Genomic DNA, 20,008 nt, shown 5'->3' on the forward strand with positions numbered 1-20,008 from the left:
ACTGACTAAACATTAAAGTAAAATATTCTACTCCCTATTTAAGGGACCTCTAACAAAAGGTAATTTCTTAGAAAATCGTGCGCGTGGTCACCGTCCTTATACCATAAGTACATAACGTCTGTCCTAAGAGGATCAGTACTCTGTTCACTCTAAGCAGCTTTAAACAGAGGACATACTTCACCCACAAACTATTCCTGAGATTGCGTGTATTGGAAATAGTTTGATGCTACTTGAATTTGGTCGGTAATACCTCTAACAGTTTCAAAATGCCAATTTGAGTAGAGTTGAAATATTTGTGGACTCAATAACGTATTAGGATGTGACATAAAGTTTTAAACGTGCGGCATGAAAATAGGGTTTCATTGTTTCCTAACCGAAATCTGTTTGACAGAACGGGTAGTGAATGTAGTAATACTAATTTTACACTTGAACAAAACACGCGTTTTCGGCTCAGCTGCGTCCGGCCTTTCGTTTCGGCCCGATTCGTAGAATGAAATACGATAACGATAAGTTCTGGGTTAGATAAGTTCTCATTTAGGTATCGTTGGCATGTCGTATAATTGACAGAAGCAGCTCGATTCGGGCAACCAATGTCACTTTGACGTTAGAAATATCGTAGATCTTATGGGGATCACAGCGGAATCGAAATAAACGTCAATTTTACATGCCGTTTATAGTTATCTTTTAAAGATCTTTCCAAGATCTTAGACGTGTCTTAATCATTCTTCGAATTGGGCCGTTAGACTATGGGCGTCAATGTGGCGTTCACGTTGTCTGGTAAATACTAGTTAGTGAAATAATTTTCAATCTGGAGGTCGTGGCTTCAGACTCTGGCTCTAACTAATGAGTTTTTCGGAATTTGTGTATTATATAATTTGATATTTACCAGTCGCTTTCCGCTGTAGGAAAACATCGTGACGAAACCGGACTTATCTCAATAAGGTCTAGTTTCCCCTTCTGAGTTGGGAGATCAGTCACTTTCGTGAAACACTAGTGCCTACGCCCAATCTCTGGCGAAACGGAAGTAAGTACCTATGGCCGTGAGGGACAGAACATATGTAATGCAAGGAAATTAAAAATACCTACGTTTTAAAATTGCTGACAATATAACAAAAACACATTGTTGCCCACCAGCTTTGGTGGGCATATGCTATTTTGACGTGGTACTTAGGCTGCGTTTCCACCAGAGATATGTGAGGATGCATTATTATTTATCGTTACATACAAAATTTGTACAGCATTACAGTGAAAACTAAGGGACTATACAAATTAATCGATAAAAGACAAAGTATACACAAGAAATAACAGGAACGTAATAATTTCAAGTGACATTCAGAGTTTCACAATACATCTGACATGTCCGACATATATTTGCTCAGGGAGTTGCAAAAATATCACTTTCTGGTGCCGATGACAGAAGCGGGTTCAAGAGTCTTAGTGCTCGCACGGCCTGAGGGTTTCTGTACAGTGCGTGTGGTTGGGACCGCCAAGAGATTGTAAGTTCGCGGCCTCAGGAGAGTTTTGGCACAAATGGGATGGTAATCTGAACAATTCGTGCTACCAGATCTGGACAGTCAGCGTCACCATGTAAGACACTGCACGTTATACGGAGGAGGCTGGAATTGCGCCGTACCTCAATTGAACCCAAGCGATAATTAATTTGTTGGCGCTGTTTGGTCACGGCTAACCGTTAACCAAACACGCTCGTCCTCGCTTCGATAGCAGACTACCGTGGACTAGTGAAAGCGCGTTTTTCCTAATCAAAACTATTATTGAAAACTAGTTTTCACCAAGGCGGGAAAAGTGCGACTGCCGTGTGAACCTTTAATTTATAGACCTCATTTTGTAAAAAAACTACATATTTTTCGCTGAAAAATTCCAATAAAAACTAGTTTTCACTGAGGCACTTTGCGAAAACTAGTATTAACTAGTGAAAACGCGTTTTCACTTAATACGGGTTTTTACGAGATTAACTCTAAGTATTTTAACTTTTTATCGGCCCATGATAGAGTTCCAAGCAAATTCAAAGTATCATTATGAAAAGACAATATAAAACTTTTTTATTTACCAGCGACAACAACTTTTTAATCCATTAAATTTACATTTTACGTTTAACGTCAACCGTCAATCATGGTTTATCGACTGTTCATATTCCTGTAGTTACAATTATTATTTTTTAACTTATTTTTAAATACTTTTATAAAAAATAACAATCATGGCGATGGCGGAGAAGAAGAATGAGTATCCTGTGGCCGTGGAGGCCGACAGGCGGCTGCTGGCCTTCGAGTCTTGGGAGGACTACTTGGACTCCTTAATAGAGATAGCGGATCTGAGAAACCTCAGGAGCATAACGACTTCTCGTACTGTTGCTGCTTTGGGATATAGGTAACATCCTATCAAAGAGTAGTATAATATATAGGTATCCTCTCCGACTACTATGGTCTGCCAAAGGTGAAACAATTAATAACGTAATTTCTTAGGCTTACATGTATGTAGGCTGGTGACACGGTATTTAACAACATTATTATATCTAGAAAAAGACGGAGATTCGATAAGAACTTTTGTCGAGGTTTACAATGCAGGGCTGTTAGACGCAATTATCATCTTTCTCGCGTTGTCCCGGCATTTTTGCCATGGCTTATGGGAGCCTGGGGTCCGCTTGGCAACCAATCCCAACGATTGTCGTAGACACTTGTTTTTACGAACTAGTTTTTCTGTGCGACGCTAAATATTGGTGAAAAGTAACTATCAACGGGCGAGGTCCTGCTGATAAGCCACTTGGTATCATTTGCACATTTCTCTCGATGTTGAACGATGTAAAGTATTAAGTATATTAACAATATAATTTAAACCCTTCATGGTTTTAATTTAGCAGATATATACGTGCCTTTTACGTAATAATCGGAGTGAGTGAGATGATGTGGCGATATTGTAGTAAACGATAAAGATAAACCAACAAATTTGAGTCTTTTTCCTTTCGACACTACATTCGCAATAAAACTGAAAATAACAAACAGTGCAAATCAAATACCTAGTATTGGAATTTCTATATTTTCCAATAAGTGACAAAGATTTCTCTATTTCAAAGGTATTTCATTATTACTATAATACTTCAATCTTATTTCAGAATACTTGGTACATATTTGAATCATTTGTATGTTATTAAAAACCGAAAAAAAAAAGCGATTTATTAATAATCCACTCAAAGCGTTTGTGTTATAAATTTCTTGCTAAAACACCAGAGAGACGTGTTGGATTATTTTTTTGCAGGCGCTTTTGACAAAATTAAAGGAATAAGTTGAAGATAATCAAGGAAAATTAACCGTTTTTATCCTTAGAGCTAATGGCGACACCCTATCAGAGAAAGAGTTCAACCAGCGGCGCGCAGTGATCCACGAGATCGTATACCCAACGGTGAAACCGTACGTGCTGGCTAGCGAGGGAGCCGATGTCAGTGATCCCTTCAACCGTGAGCTGGCAGTTCGGGAGAGAGCCAATCGGCTTGGAATACTGCAGGTATGGAATTTGAAATTTTAGCCCTATCGTATATGTATCGTGTATCGTATTTTGACATGCTTACACTCAACACGTTCAATATTTTAGTTATAAGGTCTCAAGTTCAGATCCAAAACGTAGTATTATTACTAAAATTATAGGTAAAACGTCGTATCTACTGAAACACACCTCACAATGTGCTTACACTTTAGATGTATAAAATCTCAAGTCACTTAGCGCCAACCACAACATTTAACAGTCGAAAGGAAAAAGTATGGAAAGAGACGGAAGTGAAAATAAGCCTTTTGGCTTCACGAAAATAAAGAAAATCATGAAATCCGACCTTATGCACTTTCTGAATCTCGGGAACGAAAAATTATAGAAATACGAGTCAGTTTGTTACACAGATAATTTACTATTAATTACCGTTATGTTAAAATATAATTTTGGTCAGATGTTCATATCCGACGTTATGGAATCGTGTCGAGACTTATATTAAACCTTAGAGTTAAAAATATCATGATGGCACGTGTACAAGGGGAGCTACGTATAAGCCAAACCTCAGCTTACTTTTATAAACGATTCCTGACTTGCGTTTGTTATTCAACAGTCAATCATATTCATCCGGCATTTTACAAAGGGCGGTTTCGAAATTTCCGGCTATATTGACTACGCGCACCGGCTTATATCGGAGAACTGGGTCCCATTCTTCAGAGCCAACAAGATGCTGTGGCCGAGGGATAGTGACCTAGGTTACTACCATTGGCGTCATGGTACTGTCAGGAGCAACATGAGCAGGAATTATAAGGTAAGTTAACCCTTTGAACGCTTCATGTCATAAACACAAACATCACTCAAACGCCAAGCTCCCGGGCGCACGAGAGCTAATGTAAACCTTAATCGAAAGTGTGAAGGTTACTTTGACAGCGTCCGCCATAACACTTATAGTTGTTGTCCTTGGCGCTGTGGGCACGACTAGTAACGACGCCTTTTGTTCTTGGCGTTCCAAAGTTTAATAAAAGCTCGAACCGAAATTGTAAGGTAAGTGAACAAGAACTTGAGGCTGTTTTTTTGTGGCGACATTTGGTGGTGCTCAACTACCGCTAGTGAGTTAAATGTCCCATCTTTGGCATTCTGCTAGCAGAATAACGGGGTGCTATATTGATTCTGAATTATAGGTATACCTTCATGCAGATTTAGTTTATGGACAATGCAAATGCCATTATTTTCATTTTAATGCAACTATGGTAATAAGGGGACACATATGGTTCTTTCTCTCTGCGGAAAACCAATTTAGTAACAACTTGCAAGTACTTACTAGTTTCAATAAGTAGGTAAATAAAAAAGAAGGCAAAAAGATCTTCAAAGCAAACGTTTGTACGTCTATGTACATTATTGCTTTGTTTTCATTTAATTGAAGAATAAAATAACCTTTCGTTTGCTCAAAGAACGCAGCTATTTAAACGCAACCTAATTGCATATTTATACGTAATACTATGAAATATACACGTACAAAGAGTAACATTTAAGGGTTTATTTTTCCATGTGGCGTCAGAGTTTTTCTAATAATCCGGCGTTCCCAGAGAGAAAAAGCTCTTGCATGTTCGCAAAAATCGCATATCTTATTGACTCATATAATATCGATCGAACTTCACTTCAAGAAGTTCGTTTGATCATCAAATATGAACTAGATTCCTCCTTTTTAGCCTATAATGGACCCGGAAAAAGGGCTGCTGTTCCAAAACAGACACGACCACAAGATCATCTGGCCAGACCCTCAGCAGGACCCCGGGCAAAACACCATGAAGCAGAGGATCTTTTCCCCAAGATACACACAAATTGAGATTTACGACCATGTAGTCAGGAGAAAGAGTTAAACAACTGGCTACTGGGTACAGTTTTATTCTTAATCAAAAATGTATTTTTACCAAACTACTCAAGTTTATCAAAAATAATTTTAAAGATTTACAAATAAATAATCTAACGTTTTAATATGTTTTATCTCTAAATACAACAGTTCCTTTTATGTTTGTCATTGAAAACAATATTCACGAAATGACAAGCTGAGCATGTCATACATTTTCATACGGGCTTTTTTTCTCTTTTCTCAACTTAATATACCTAGGAAACGTACATTGTCCATTATCATTCCATGTTAATTTTTTGCAGTTATTAATTATACTACAGTCCTGGGCCTTAGTGTAAGTTTAACACAATCATTTTGAAGACATAAAGATCGTGTGATTCACGAAGACGCGTGCCTTGACGCGTATTGTTATGTTATTAAAGGTTAGATTTGACAAATCTGCGCGTCATCGTGGATGACACGAACTGTAAAGGCTACGTTCGTTCGCACAGCAACGCAACTTTTGCAAGACCGTGGCGCAGTGAGGGCCTAGGCAATATGCCATTTACTGCATACGATTGGCTAGGGTCCCTGGTGTTCATATTGAATTCGCGCAGAAACTTCTTTTTTGAAGACGGTCTAGGTACTTATTTACAACTGTTACAAACTTTTGTAGTTCTGTCACGTAGCCTGTGTTTCGAGTAGGTACATTGCTACGCACATACGTGTTATTGTCTGTGTACATAATGAATGAACTGTGAGTAATGTTAGATACACAATGTGTAGGTATGTCTACACCGTAACAGTATTTATTTGGCTTGCTTCACGCTTTTCAGTCATTGCAATAAAATAAAGCACTTAATAAATATGTATAAATCTAAGTAAACGTCCCTTAATTATGTTAAATAATAAGATACTAATTTATATTTTAAATTACAACAGTACGACACATTTAATGTAGTCAAATTAAGATTTCAATCAATTCTCCAATTACAAAAACAAATTGCGATTTTTGCTAAGCAAGGATATTTAAAAAAATACTGAAGGAGACCTTTTAATGTACAGTGTAAACAATTTCATTATTAATACTGCATAAAATACTATTTAAAAAATTAATTTCAAGAATTAAATATAAGAAGTAATAAACAATTAAAAACTTAAAAATTACATAAAAACTTTTTTATTGGTCCGTCACTGAATTTTGTCGTGGCTGGAATAACTTGCCATATTACCTTCGTGTTCCCAACTTCCCAAAGTGGAATAGGAAGTTACGCCGAGTCAATATCATCTATCCTATTTATTCCATTAAATACCAATTAATCAGTAGGTAAGCGAAAAGCTGTTGTACCAATATCGCTTTTCTATATCTAAATGCATACCATAGAATTTCTCTGAATCAATTTGTAAACTAAATACAATCTTTGATTCCCCATGCTTAAAATTTGTTCCCTTATCACAACTTGAACTTTGCGGCGTGTTAGTTAGTTAAAATGATAAATTAGCTAAATCAAAATTGATTTTAACATTGAGATTGTCCTGATTCCAGTCGGGTTCTTCTAGCGGTTTCCCTGGAAGCATTCTTCACCTCTGCCGTTCGTAAAACGATGCCGAATATGTCTTCATGGTATCGGTTATCGTCCTGAAATGAATACGGAAAATTTAGTTCACTTGTAATCATAATAAGATACAAAATTGTGCATTCGCGGAAAATTATGAGCCATCGCACAGTTAAATACAGTGTGAAAATATCAAACAGTTTGATGGTTTTAGTTAGATTCAAATCACAAACGACATGCCCAGTACCTATAATTTATGTAGTAAAATTTGATAAGTACATATTACATTAGAAGTAGTATTGAAACTTCTGAACATCAAAAATGTTGATGATTATTTCCAGTGTTTGTTTTCGGTAAAACATTTCAATTAAATTATGAATTGGAGTGGAAGGCATAATCTGATAATAGGCATCTTGAATTTCGAGTATAATTTGTCGTTAAAAGGAAAGAACTCGTTCTACAACGCTTAAAGTTTATACGACTGAGTACTAAAGTGCCCATATTCTAAAACCGTACTTAAAGAATGAGCGTAAAAATGTACTTTGTGAAACAAGTTACCATTAAGCTCATTATGAAATGTTCCGCCTCGAGCTCCGAGAAGTTGGTGTGCTGTTGCAGTATCTGCTTCAACGTCTGTTGCACCTCTTCCGCCATCTTGCAGTCTCCACACACATAGAAGTGTCCGCCCTCCTCCATGAGCATTCTGGTTATTGCTTGTCCCTCCTCTCTTAAGTGGTCTTGGACGTATTTCTGCAATAAAATGTTTGTTATTGAAGTGATACCTTCTTTTAATATTACGTCAGTGGCAACAAAGTATACGCCCGCCCAATGGTAAGCGGTTACCGATGCCTATGACCGCTTGTAACTCCATGTTGACAACCCTTTAAGAGATTGTTCTTTAAGAGTCTATTTCGGGGAAGGAAATTGCTTTCATAATTTAAATGGTGTGACTTAAGCTATTGTGCCGACGGTTTTAACTATTTTATTATATTAATTATCGAATCGCTACTACTATTTAACACGCTATGTTGTGTCCAAATACCAGCCGTCAGATTACTTAGACCCGACAAAAGGTAGCTTTGCCCCAAACGAAAAATGCAAGGGTCTAATAAAATATAAAAAAATGTGGATGGTTAACTATAAGTACCAGATGACATAATTTCAATGCAATAATAAAACCGAATCTGAATGAATCCTGTTTACAAAGTTACCCTCCAGAGTCAATGTAACCCGAATGTGCGAGACAACCAGAGTACGAGTAAGATCATGGCTACAAATAGTGTGTTCGGTTTACAATATAAAGAGAAAAAATGCCAGATATTCATAATGGGAAAGACAAAAAGTTCAAATACAGTTAATAGATAACCTTGTCCTTCTTTGCTTCTCTTGAAAGAGCCAAGAACACTCTGTTAAGAGTCCCTTCTCTAACAGCTTGTTCCTTTTCAACTCTGTATATATCCATTCCCTTAGTTCGACACCCGAAGAATAACCAAACTTGTCCGATCTTCTCCTTTTTACTTAGTTCCTTTATTTGGTATTTTCTGTGATGCCAGAATCCTCTCAGTGGGGCGATACCAGAACCGGGCCCAATTAAGATGAGAGGTACCGACAAGCTCTTTGGCAAATGGAAGTTTGGTGCACTGTAAATATAAAAATAAAAATTGGATTGATTCCGTAATGTTAACTCTTCTTAACATAATTAAAGCTATATTATTTTAGTTCCTTCATGTAACCATACCTACAACTACCAGGTAGGTATTAAAAATATGGTTGTATCCGCCAAGGATTTACACTGCACTATAAGTATTATATTCTTTTTTTGGAAACAGCATCTTACCGTCTTATAAAAACGAATATTTCGTCCTTATTTTCTTTGAGATTCTTTAAATAGTTTGAGCAAACTCCGTAATGGACTGGACCTTCACCATCTGAAATATAACAAGAAATTAATGAAAATTACGATGAGCTGATAAGAGCAGTCAGAGTGCATTACTAGCGTTGGGTAAATAAGAACTTACTTCGAACTTTGTAAAATACGATAGCTACAGTGAGATGTATATGTTTCGGGTGCGCGAGTGGCGACGAAGAAATAGAATAGAATCTTGGTTGTAAGGTAGGCAGAAGCGCTGCTAGAAGTGAACCCTGAGGCTTGCAAGATGGCAACTCCTCTAAAACTTCCCCTAAATGGGGGACGTTGAAATGCTTCCATTCGTCATACTTTTCAGAATCCTGAAATAAAAAATAATAAATAATTCTATTTCCCAAAAAAAGAGAATAATTTATAGGCTTTGCTTTAAGATGTCTTACCAGAATTAGCTCATTTATTTTCAACGTGTCTTTTTCGTCAGAACAAGCTTTGGCTAAGTACTTCAAAACAGTTGTAGGTGGTGGAGTTGTTATGTCTAGGAAACGAGTAAACAGGTCTCGGATAGACACGGCGGGTATGCGTTCATGTTTCTCCCACGTCTTTGATGAACCTATAAAATGGATCTTAGTTATTATTAATTAACTCTATGAATACGTATGTTCATACATTTCGTTTTTCTATTTTAAATCAATCCAACTATAGTTCAAAACCTTCCAACAAAATTGAATTTAATTTCTTCTTAAGCACAATATTTTCATAAATCGAAGAAAAAACCCAGACAACACCAAAAATAAGATTGGTATTGATATTTCATTGTAAACTTTATGGACCACAGTTGTAGTACTGGACTATAGTTAAGTGGTTTTACGGTACAAGTTAACGTCTGGTCTTACCAAGAGGCGAAAGTGTTTCCTTCATCATTTGCAGTTGTACAGGGACGTCGAAGTCGGTCTCTTTTAGTCTTTTTAACACCGAGTTTACAATTTCTTCACGGTTGCAAGGCATAACTCCAAGATGATCTCCTGGGTCGTATTTGACTTCATCCTGAAAGATTATAAAAATTGTATTATTTATAAACATGGTATTTTCTAATTTTAATTAAAAGGGTTATTATATGAATGAACTTACTCTTGGCTGCATATCTACAAATATGGTTTCTCGGTCTTCAGTGTGATCGCCTAGACGTTTGATTTTCTTGACCATACTAGGAATAACTTGTCTTTTATAGGTACTCTCAAGGGCCTGCTTCATAGATACAGTCGTAGATGGTTTTCCGAATCTGACGGTTTCTTCGGTTAGCGGCAGTTTAGAAATTGCGTTTTTGGCATCCATTAGCATAGTTTCTTCTACGCAGAATGTTTCGGCAGCAACCTACAATTATTTGATGTTAGTAAATAATTAATATTTATAATTCTAGGTATATGGAAACTGAGTGTTTCAAGTTTCAAATGTCAGGATCAACTTTAGTCCTTAAATTACTTTTATTTTTACACGTATACAACGAGGTATACCTGGAATATTTTAGAAGACCAAGCACGAAACTCTTGTTCTTGTGCAAACATTTCATCACCAGTGGCAATTTCCAAGATCCTTTCTCCTCCCAATTCACCCAAAACTCTGTCGACAGTTTTGGCAAAATTCGCAAACTTGGGATATGCGCTGGATCCCAGACCAAACACTGCGAAGCTGACATTACTCAACGGACCAAGATGTTCGAGAGATGAGTCTCCGGTTGTACCTGTGTGTAAAAATGTAAAGATATAAAACAACCCTTGTTTAAATATCCTAAGCTTATAAAAGCCTTAACATAATATTTCTTACTTCTATTGGATTCCACGCGCGAAAGAGGTCTTTTGCATGTCGGTGGAGGTGACATGACGCTGTTAGTTCTCATTAAAGATTTTGGTGTTGGTGTTCTGAAACTGTCAAAAAAGAAACATGTTAGAATGCTTGATGGTCGGGTCGTAATGTTATAGATCGAAGTAAATCATTTATTTAATATTTTGTATAATATTTACCCTGGGCTGGGAGCGCTTTGAGAGCCATCTAGTTCATTTTCCATGTTTTGCATTTGGAAAAGATGGTCTATAAAATCCTGTAAAACAAAGAATTCACGTTAAGTAATTGAAAGTTTACACTAGGTTAATATTTTGTAAACATTACATCCAATTTTTAATGGTCTAATTATTGAAATCAATGAAACTCCTTTCATCGAAAATAATTAGCATTTTGGTAGACTTACATTTTCTTTTTCTTAGCCTACTATATTCATATTCATATTCATATTCTATTCTTTATTACAGAAACTTCTGATCTTTATAACTTTATGATCCATATTACAATAAAATTATTTAAATAACGTACACAGTTAAAATAGCAATAAATAGGGACACTTAATAGTACATTAAGATACAAGTGCGAAAAATAGGAAATTCGAAACGAGTGGTGATAAACGACCGAAGGGAGTGTTTTAAATCGACACGAGTTGCGAATTACCTATTCGCACATGTATCGTACAATGTTTTACAGTACATATGGCCCTTTAAATGTTCGACATAGTAACGTAATATGCTAATTTTCGCACTAGTGCGGTAAAGTAGCACCATATGTACTGTAAAAATTATTAAAATATAGTGTTCCACTGCTGAGCAAAGAAAGAAGACGAGGGGCGGCGTCTTCTCCACTCGAACACTATACTTACGTTAACCTTGATTAATTATGTTGTTTACTTTTGAGGTAAAAGTGAGAGTAAAATTAAGACGCGTTAAGTTTAATTTAAAAAAATATGTTATTTTTACCTGGCCATTCGCAGGAGGTTCTCCATTACCGAATGTTGAGGTAACGATCAAAATCAGCGTTTCGTGTTCAATGGAGAACATGTCATATTCATCCATAGCGAAAACCTAGAAAAAATTACCAATCATAATTATGAGCTGTCCCTTATTTATCAAATTTAATTTTCGTTATAAACTTATTAGTAATGACCAGTCAGCCAACCGTATCATCAACAACTTTCTGAGAGGATCTCTATTTTATAGTTTTGACCTACTACTATTAAATAGTACAATGAGCGGATTATGTTCCATACTAATGGTTACACACCTGTGCACTGAAGGGACCATTTGTAGACTTACATAATGCCATCGTTATAATAAGGATTACGTACGTAAGGTCAAACATAAAATTTTAAGCTTCGTTTACGGCGAACAATTCAATTTGTAACAGTTTACAAATTAGTGCCAACTCACCTGAGCATTAAAAGCGTGTCCAAATATAGTCCCTAATTCTTTGGCATATTGTTCAGATTTGCCTGTCTCTGTGGCATAGAGAATGGTGACCTTGACGCGACGAGACAACGCCGTGGTGAACAGTTTGGACGTGAACTTGACGGCTCGTGCTATTTGCTTGAAGTGGAATTTTCGATGTGGCTTTTCTCCTGATTTTTCCCAATTGTATTTTTTCCAAGGATCAGTCTACGTAAAAAATAGGATAGTGTAATGAGGATAAGAAAAACAAAAAATACATTGGTTTAACGTAACATAATTTCCATAAAATTGGCTTATAAATAATTTAGCACGAAGCTGGCGTTGACAAAGCTGTTACAAAGATAAACCGAGTTTATAGATAAGTTTTACTATAAGTGCTGATTTCTGGCCATAGCCTGCACAAAAGCTTCCGTTGCACTAAGGAGTTCGATCCTTAATATGTATTTTCAACTTTAAAGTAAATTGATAAAGCGTTAACTTACTTGATACTCGTAAGACGGTTTCATGTAATAATTAGCCATTTCTTGGTGAAACACTTGTGTTAAGGACGATGAAAGCGGAGGAACAATCCAGACCCAGTCAGCTGGGCACCCACCCCTGAAAAAATAATATAGATTACCTTACAAACAAACACAAAGTTATTTCAAATAAAGACCCAGTAAACACGAAGGAAAACCACAAAGTCAAAGTCTAAGTATATGCTTAAAATATGGGAGTTCTTTTATGGGATAATATTTAGGCTTAAGTTCACTTTAAATTGTTCCACACATTATTTGGTTTAGAAATAGATTTAACCAACCTAGCCTTGTTTTCGTTTTCCAAATGCTTCATAAACTGCTCGGAGGCAGAATGGTGATCCACGATGGACACGATGTCCCTGTGGAAACTGTGCAACACGGCTTTGTTGATCTCCACCACTGCCTGGTCTTTCCACAGGGATACCGCCGAAGTAGTCTCGAGGCCCATTTTCAGCGCTACTTTCTGCGAATTTGTATACATTTTAAGACAAGCACGAAAGTTACGAATAAAGAGGAATAGCTTAGAGCCAAGAGTCAATTGCTGGTTGGATTGCAATAAAAATGTAATAACTTTTGGTAAAGGCTAATATCTGGTTTTATACCCGATAGCCCAGTAGGTAGTTAGTCCCGCCTATAAACCAATAGCCTAGTGAATTTAAGATTCCATTAAATTCGATTAACACTCTAGCGAAATCTTTCCTGCATGCGCTGATCATCCATGACACGAGTATCCACTCTGCAAATTTCCTTAAACGTTGTCCAAACGTCCGGGTCATAATTATTCCTGTTACTAAGATTCAATTCTTCATGACATTACAGTGTCTATTGCAGGTTAATAGAAGTATAGTGTTCAAAAACATATACGCACTTCCAATATATTTAAGCGGCTGGCGTCGCAGAAGTTGCGGCAGCCGATCTCGGTGCCCATGTACCAGCCGTTGAACGCGGTGGCGGTGAACTCGATGCCTCCGCAGTCCAGTCTCATGTTGGCGACGGCAGGCAGCGCGTACCAGCGCAGGCCGAGCTCTTTGAACCAGTCCAATCTGGGAAAGTACAAATTAATAATAACATTTAAAAAAGGACTTTAAAATCTGTAGGGAGAATACTTAGTATAGTTAGGTAAAGTTCCCGTTCATAGAATTGAGTGTGATAGACTATAAAATGTAATATGCATCAAAAGGGAAAAATGCCACCCTATATATATTTACCATATAAATAAAACTAATTTTACTGCACAATTACAACCATCTGATAAAAGCATGTAACCCCGCGCGTGGTGCCACTCCTCATGCACAATTGCATAAAGTTACCTCAATAGAAACTTAAATCGATAAATTTACATGTCGACCTCGGCTCGCCTTATATACATTAAGGGACAGCATATAAGGTTCAACAGCAGGTAATATTATTTTTCTCGAACATGTACGGAAATATTACCTTGATAAATAGACTGCGAAACATCATATCTCGGGCAGGCGGGGATGTTCCGAAAACGTGTTCTCCGATGTTTCGTTTGCCAAAATTAAGTTCTTACTGTTTTTCAAAGAGGGTTAGTAAGTACGTCAAATGGGCAGATGTAAGTATATACAAAAGAGGTATTATTAGTGCTTGTCTTCTAAAAACATTGAGAAGCATGTTGTTGTTGGTGTCATTGAACTTGAAATGTTATTTTCTTGGAATATGATAAACACAATATCTCTTTCTTCATCGTGGTTTGTCTCACGTAATGCACTTTAGAATAAAGATCGTAAAATTCTAGCAGCGTTTCTCTAACTATCTACGTTTATTTCCCAATCAATGTTTGAATAGAGACTGAGCTGAGCTTTTTATCCAGTACCTACCTATATTCTAGCGTAGGCGATGACTTCGTTTTCATGCATGCCTACAATTAGACCGGGAGGCCTATTTTATCTTAATGATATTTAAATCAGTCGCCCGTGCGTCTTGCTTGCGTCAAAACAGATAAGGTACAAGTGAAATGCCCGCGCTACTGATATTTAGATATCATTTTAATGTCACAATGTAAAGTGGAATTAGCCCCCGAGTTCCAGAAATCATCGGATTATAAATTACTACGACCATGCCAAATTTAAAAGAGTAAAGTATATTTCTTAAAAAAATATCATGAGTAACGCTTTATCTATGTACAAATTGAGAAATGTTTCAAGTCAGTGTCACAAACATATTAGCGGCATTTGATAGGTATGTAAAGTTTGTATCAAAGGTATGCCAATGGGGAACATCGGGCAATCTGCGGTGCGGTTTGCGGAAGGGTACGGGAGTGTTTCCTTGCGGGATAACATCAGTGGCTCGGTTCATGAAAGCTTGTAACTTATCATGTAGTGTAATTGGAATTATATTTTTAATTCAAAACAGATAAAACAACTTGCGGCCTGATTCAAAGAATGATTAAGACACGTTTAAGATCTTGGAAAGATCTTTAAAAGATCGATAACTTAACGACATGTCAAAATTGACATTTATTTCGATTCCGCTGTGATCCCAATAATTGCGGCATTGATTGCCCGAATCGAGCTGCTTCTGTCAATTATACGACATACAAACGATATCTAAATGAAAACTTATCTAAACCAGAACTTATCGTTATCGTATCTCATTCTTCCAATCGGGCCGTTGCTCTATTAATATAAGTGTGACGAACTCACGCTCATGTTCGAGAAAGAAGAGTAGTAAGTGTTTTACGAGATAACAAACGAAGTACCCACAGAAGTCTATGCAATTCATTCAATTTAAAATTAAATGCCAGCATTTGAATGAATGTACCCACGTACTCACGAATCTGGATAATTACCATAGAAATGTGTTTGTTTACAGTACGGACATACGCGGAATCTTGTAAAAGAAAACATCTACAAAATTAATTTCTGAATCACCTTTCTAACGTCAATTTAATTACCAAGTTTATTTACGTACGCGTATCCCGTGTGTTATCCCATCGTCATTTCGCCTACGTTTGACATCAATACGTAATGTCTTACACATCACCCATGTAGAACAATGACGTTCCCCTTTATGATCATTGATCCATAAAATATACAATCAACCGATTACTTCTCGGTAGTATAACATTATACGGTATTCATCTTCCTACACATCAATAAATTATCATTTCATTATTCTGTTTCATCAGGTATGAAAATTAGGTAACAACTTTGTAAGTACCTGTAACTATTTAAAATAATAGGTTTAATTTATGTCGGCAATAAAGTGACTGACAAGACTTAATGTATATTTATAGTTATTTGTTTCTGTCCAACATTATGCAATACGATTAAACAGATAGAAAAGCAAAATAAATATAGTATGTAGGTATGAACACGTATTCTTTGCAGTCTCCTTATATTGCCTTTACGTTAGTCTAGTTATATCAAAGAGAATTTGTAATAGTGGTGGATTAACAAAGAAAACATTGAGCTACAGTTTTACTGTCATCTTTCGACACATGATCCAAACTTTTAGGGCGCCATTTGACTTTGATCCTTATCCTTTTTAGGGTTCCGTAGCCAAATGGCAAAAAACGGAACCCTTATAGATTCGTCATGTCCGTCTGTCTGTCCGATTCTGTCACAGCCACTTTTTTCCGAAACTATAAAAGCTATACTGTTCAAACTTGGTAAGTAGATGTATTCTATGAACCGCATTATGATGTTCACACAAAAATAGAAAAAAAACAATAAATTTTGGGGGTTCCCCATACTTAGAACTGAAACTCAAAAAATCTTTTTTCATCAAACTCATACGTGTGGGGTATCTATGGATAGGTCTTTAAAAATGATATTGAGGTTTCTAATATCATTTTTTTCTAAACTGAAAAGTTTGCGCGAGAGACACTTCCAAAGTGGTAAAAAGTGTGTCCCCCCCCCCGTAACTTCTAAAATAACAGAATGAAAAATCTAAAAAAAAAATATGATATACATTGCCATGCAAACTTCCACCGAAAATTGGTTCGAACGAGATCTAGTAAGTAGTTTTTTTTTAATACGTCATAAAAATTAAAAAAAAAAAATTTTTCATCAAACCCATACGTGTGGGGTATCTATGGATAGGTCTTCAAAAATGATATTTAGGTTTCTAATATCATTTTTTTCTAAACTGAATAGTTTGCGCGAGAGACACTTCCAAAGTGAAAAAATGTGTGTCCCCCCCCCTGTAACTTCTAAAATAACAGAATGAAAAATCTAAAAAAAATATATGATATACATTGCCATGCAAACTTCCACCGAAAATTGGTTCGAACGAGATCTAGTAAGTAGTTTTTTTTTAATACGTCATAAAAATTTAAAAAAAAAATTTTTTTCATCAAACCCATACGTGTGGGGTATCTATGGATAGGTCTTCAAAAATGATATTTAGGTTTCTAATATCATTTTTTTCTAAACTGAATAGTTTGCGCGAGAGACACTTCCAAAGTGAAAAAATGTGTGTCCCCCCCCTGTAACTTCTAAAATAACAGAATGAAAAATCTAAAAAAAATATATGATATACATTACCATGCAAACTTCCACCGAAAATTGGTTTGAACGAGATCTAGTGAATAGTTTTTTTTTAATACGTCAATAAATTAAAAAAAAATTTTTTTCATCAAACCCATACGTGTGGGGTATCTATGGATAGGTCTTCAAAAATGATATTTAGGTTCCTAACATCATTTTTTTCTAAACTGAATAGTTTGCGCGAGAGACAGTTCCAAAGTGGTAAAATGTGTGTCCAAAGTGGTAAAATGTTGAACAAGATCTAGCAAGTAGATTTTTTTTTAATACGCCTTAAATGGTACGGAACCCTTCATGCGCGAGTCCGACTCGCACTTGGCCGCTTTTATTTTGTTAAATATCAAAAAGTGGCGCCATCTAATACTTAGATCAAACGCCAAAGTTATGGCGGCATCATCTCGAGTGGCGGCGCCACAACCTTTGGGTTATGCCCGGTAAGATGGCGCCACTTATTCATATTTAACAAATTTAACACATATCAGTCAAAGAATAAGGATCAAAGACAGACAGACAAATGGCGTTTTAAAACTTTTAATCATGTGTCTAAAAATGCCAGTAAATTAACTCTTCTTCTTTGACAGTCCACCTCTATTTCAAATTCTCTTTAGTTATATTGCCTTTATGTATTTTCTGTCAGGCTCGCTGTACACTAATAGGGATTTTTCTTGTATTTATTAAAATAAATTATTTCACACCATGTACGAAATAAAGTACCAGAGAATTATTAGAAAAACACGTATATTTAGACACTTTCAATATAATAAATAGAATAGAGCTAAAAAAGTAGGTGATGTGACCGTGATGGCATAAAAACTGTTTTTTTATTTTATAAAAATTCGTTTTAACTGTTCTAGAAAGGAAACTTTGACTAGTATTAGGAATTCTCATTATACTAGTTTAAATGAATATGGGGGTTGATATAATACTCGTACTTACTCAGGATGTTCCATCTGGACTTCCAATACAATATCCCGGGGTAAATCGAAGAACTCTGGCTCTTTGCCGTCGGCCTGCAGCACCAGCGGCAAAATGTCCCACATCGTGTATGGCGGCTTCCATCCCAGCTTTATGCAGATCTAATCGAAATTTAAAAATAAACTTGAGTTTTTGATGACAAGTTAACAAAACTGAAGTTAAAGTTAATTTTTAAGTATAATTGGCGGTTAAATCTCGTGGGATAGACGGATGACGTGTACAAATGTTGAACAGATTTTGGCTCTTTGCCGTTTGAGTGAGTGTTTAAGTCAATGTTTACTAATATACACATTCTAAAAATAAAGATTTACCAATTTTGAACCTTCAGGTTTTTTATGCAATATGGATCAAGTTTTTACAAACAATCACTTTCAGAGACAACATATAATATAAACTAGATGGAACGTTAATGAAACTAAGTAACTAATCCCATACCCTCCACTTATTGCTTAAAAAACATTCCATCAAAAACGTAACAAATAAAATATAAAAAAATAAAAAGTCTCGCACCTAAAAAGTTGTGACTTGTGAGATCTAATGAAGGTCGAGTTCACAAACGTCTTTACAAGCCAAACGTTCCAAAAATATCTTTAAACGAGCTTATTACCAGTGTCTTAGAGGCGTGTAAATATATTTTTGGAATGTTGGCTTGTAAAGATGTTTGTGAATTCAACTGTAGGTACTTATAACCAAGTTCATGGGAGCATCTATGCAACGAATTTGTCATAAATTACTTAACAACGGTATAACTTTTTTTAATTCCCATAGTATGGTCAGGACTAACAGTGTACGTGAAACGTACACTACAATCACTGGTCAAATGATTAGTCGTGCGAAGCCGGCGAAATGGAAATTCCTATTTCGGTTCATTTCCTAATCCCGAACCACATTGGCTAGGAAATGACCACGTTGATTAGATCACATCCGTGAATTTGACTCGTCTACAACCGCATCTAATCGACTTAGGTCCACCAGCTCATTTTGCCGGTTCCTCTTTTATCTATTCAACAGCCTAAATGTAATAGTTTTAAGTTTTATTCTACGAGCGAGCGAAGCGAAGAGAATAATCATAATGAAAATTGATGTATGAGGATCTGAAAGGCGTAACAAAAATCCGTAGTCGAAATTATAAAATAAACCGCAGCCATCTTGAATTTCCATATTTTTATTTAATCGTGTCAAAAGTTAAATTGATGTCTATGAATCTACTCTATATAATGTTTGGTGAACCACGAGTTCTCAGTTCGGGGCGAACTATTAGTTTTGAATTAATGACCTATATTTATAGGATACGCTCAATTCGCAGGTAAACAATGGATAACAACGGTAACATCGTAGCGTTCATTTGTTTGGCACTGCGTAGAGTAAGCAACTATTTTTAAGAATTGATCTGATTCTTTGAGCTCATTCTCTATAGATAGTATCTCCAGTTGCAAGTATATCTTAAAGAGATCTTGTTTCGGGATTTCAAGATTTGTGCAGTCAGCATCAAATAGATGGTGATGGCCAAAGTCGCCAAATCTATATTAATATGTATATCGACATCTGATTTGCAAAAATCTGTCAAACAGGCAAGGTTATTCGCAACCATCCTACTCCATAGTAAAAGTTGCTCGTTATAATATAATTATATTATATTCACCTTGCAAAGTATAGCTAAGAGTTAAAAAACAGAGAAAATGCTCCATCCCGCAGACGTATTGTAACTATTTGTACTATATAGCATCCGTAAATAAGATTGCCCACAGAAAATGCCTTGAGTGTTTTACTTACATTTGTGAATTCGACTCTGCCAGGGTCGCCTAAGACTGATCCGTCTTCTTGCACGTAGCCCGCGTAGTTGATGAGCTGTGGGTTCCATATCCTGTAGTCATGCATGCCGTCTGTGCGTTGGGGAAAAATGGTGATTGCCGATCTGTTGACAGATGATAAGGAGTTTTATGTAATGACGGGTGATCATTCACGATCTTTGAA

The 20,008-nt window shown here is 36.2% G+C and overlaps 2 protein-coding genes across 2 annotated transcripts in view; one reads left to right on the forward strand and one right to left on the reverse strand.

The window, feature by feature from the left end:
- Nucleotides 1–2,102: 2,102 nt before the first annotated feature.
- On the forward strand, nt 2,103–5,487 carry LOC133521199 (cilia- and flagella-associated protein 299-like). The gene is made up of 4 exons (XM_061856033.1): nt 2,103–2,385; nt 3,339–3,516; nt 4,106–4,303; nt 5,202–5,487. The coding sequence occupies exons 1-4, from the start codon at nt 2,216–2,218 to the stop codon at nt 5,370–5,372; spliced, it is 717 nt and encodes a 238-aa protein (XP_061712017.1). The 5' UTR covers nt 2,103–2,215; the 3' UTR covers nt 5,373–5,487.
- LOC133521193 (nitric oxide synthase-like) overlaps nt 5,382–20,008 on the reverse strand; it is a 47,302-nt gene continuing 32,675 nt past the window's right edge. The window contains exons 5-22 of the mRNA XM_061856023.1: nt 19,808–19,949; nt 17,996–18,135; nt 13,417–13,591; nt 12,830–13,011; nt 12,513–12,627; nt 12,013–12,237; nt 11,563–11,667; nt 10,783–10,859; nt 10,586–10,686; nt 10,276–10,502; nt 9,893–10,135; nt 9,658–9,808; nt 9,205–9,374; nt 8,916–9,126; nt 8,735–8,825; nt 8,264–8,537; nt 7,456–7,647; nt 5,382–6,980 (exon numbers count right to left, since the gene is read on the reverse strand). Coding sequence (XP_061712007.1) covers nt 6,861–6,980; nt 7,456–7,647; nt 8,264–8,537; nt 8,735–8,825; nt 8,916–9,126; nt 9,205–9,374; nt 9,658–9,808; nt 9,893–10,135; nt 10,276–10,502; nt 10,586–10,686; nt 10,783–10,859; nt 11,563–11,667; nt 12,013–12,237; nt 12,513–12,627; nt 12,830–13,011; nt 13,417–13,591; nt 17,996–18,135; nt 19,808–19,949 — 2,941 coding nt within the window. The 3' untranslated portion in view covers nt 5,382–6,860. The remainder of the gene's footprint in view (nt 6,981–7,455; nt 7,648–8,263; nt 8,538–8,734; nt 8,826–8,915; nt 9,127–9,204; nt 9,375–9,657; nt 9,809–9,892; nt 10,136–10,275; nt 10,503–10,585; nt 10,687–10,782; nt 10,860–11,562; nt 11,668–12,012; nt 12,238–12,512; nt 12,628–12,829; nt 13,012–13,416; nt 13,592–17,995; nt 18,136–19,807; nt 19,950–20,008) is intronic.

The sequence above is a fragment of the Cydia pomonella genome, chromosome 9, assembly GCF_033807575.1.
Source record: "Cydia pomonella isolate Wapato2018A chromosome 9, ilCydPomo1, whole genome shotgun sequence".
In the NCBI taxonomy this organism is placed as follows: domain Eukaryota; kingdom Metazoa; phylum Arthropoda; class Insecta; order Lepidoptera; family Tortricidae; genus Cydia; species Cydia pomonella.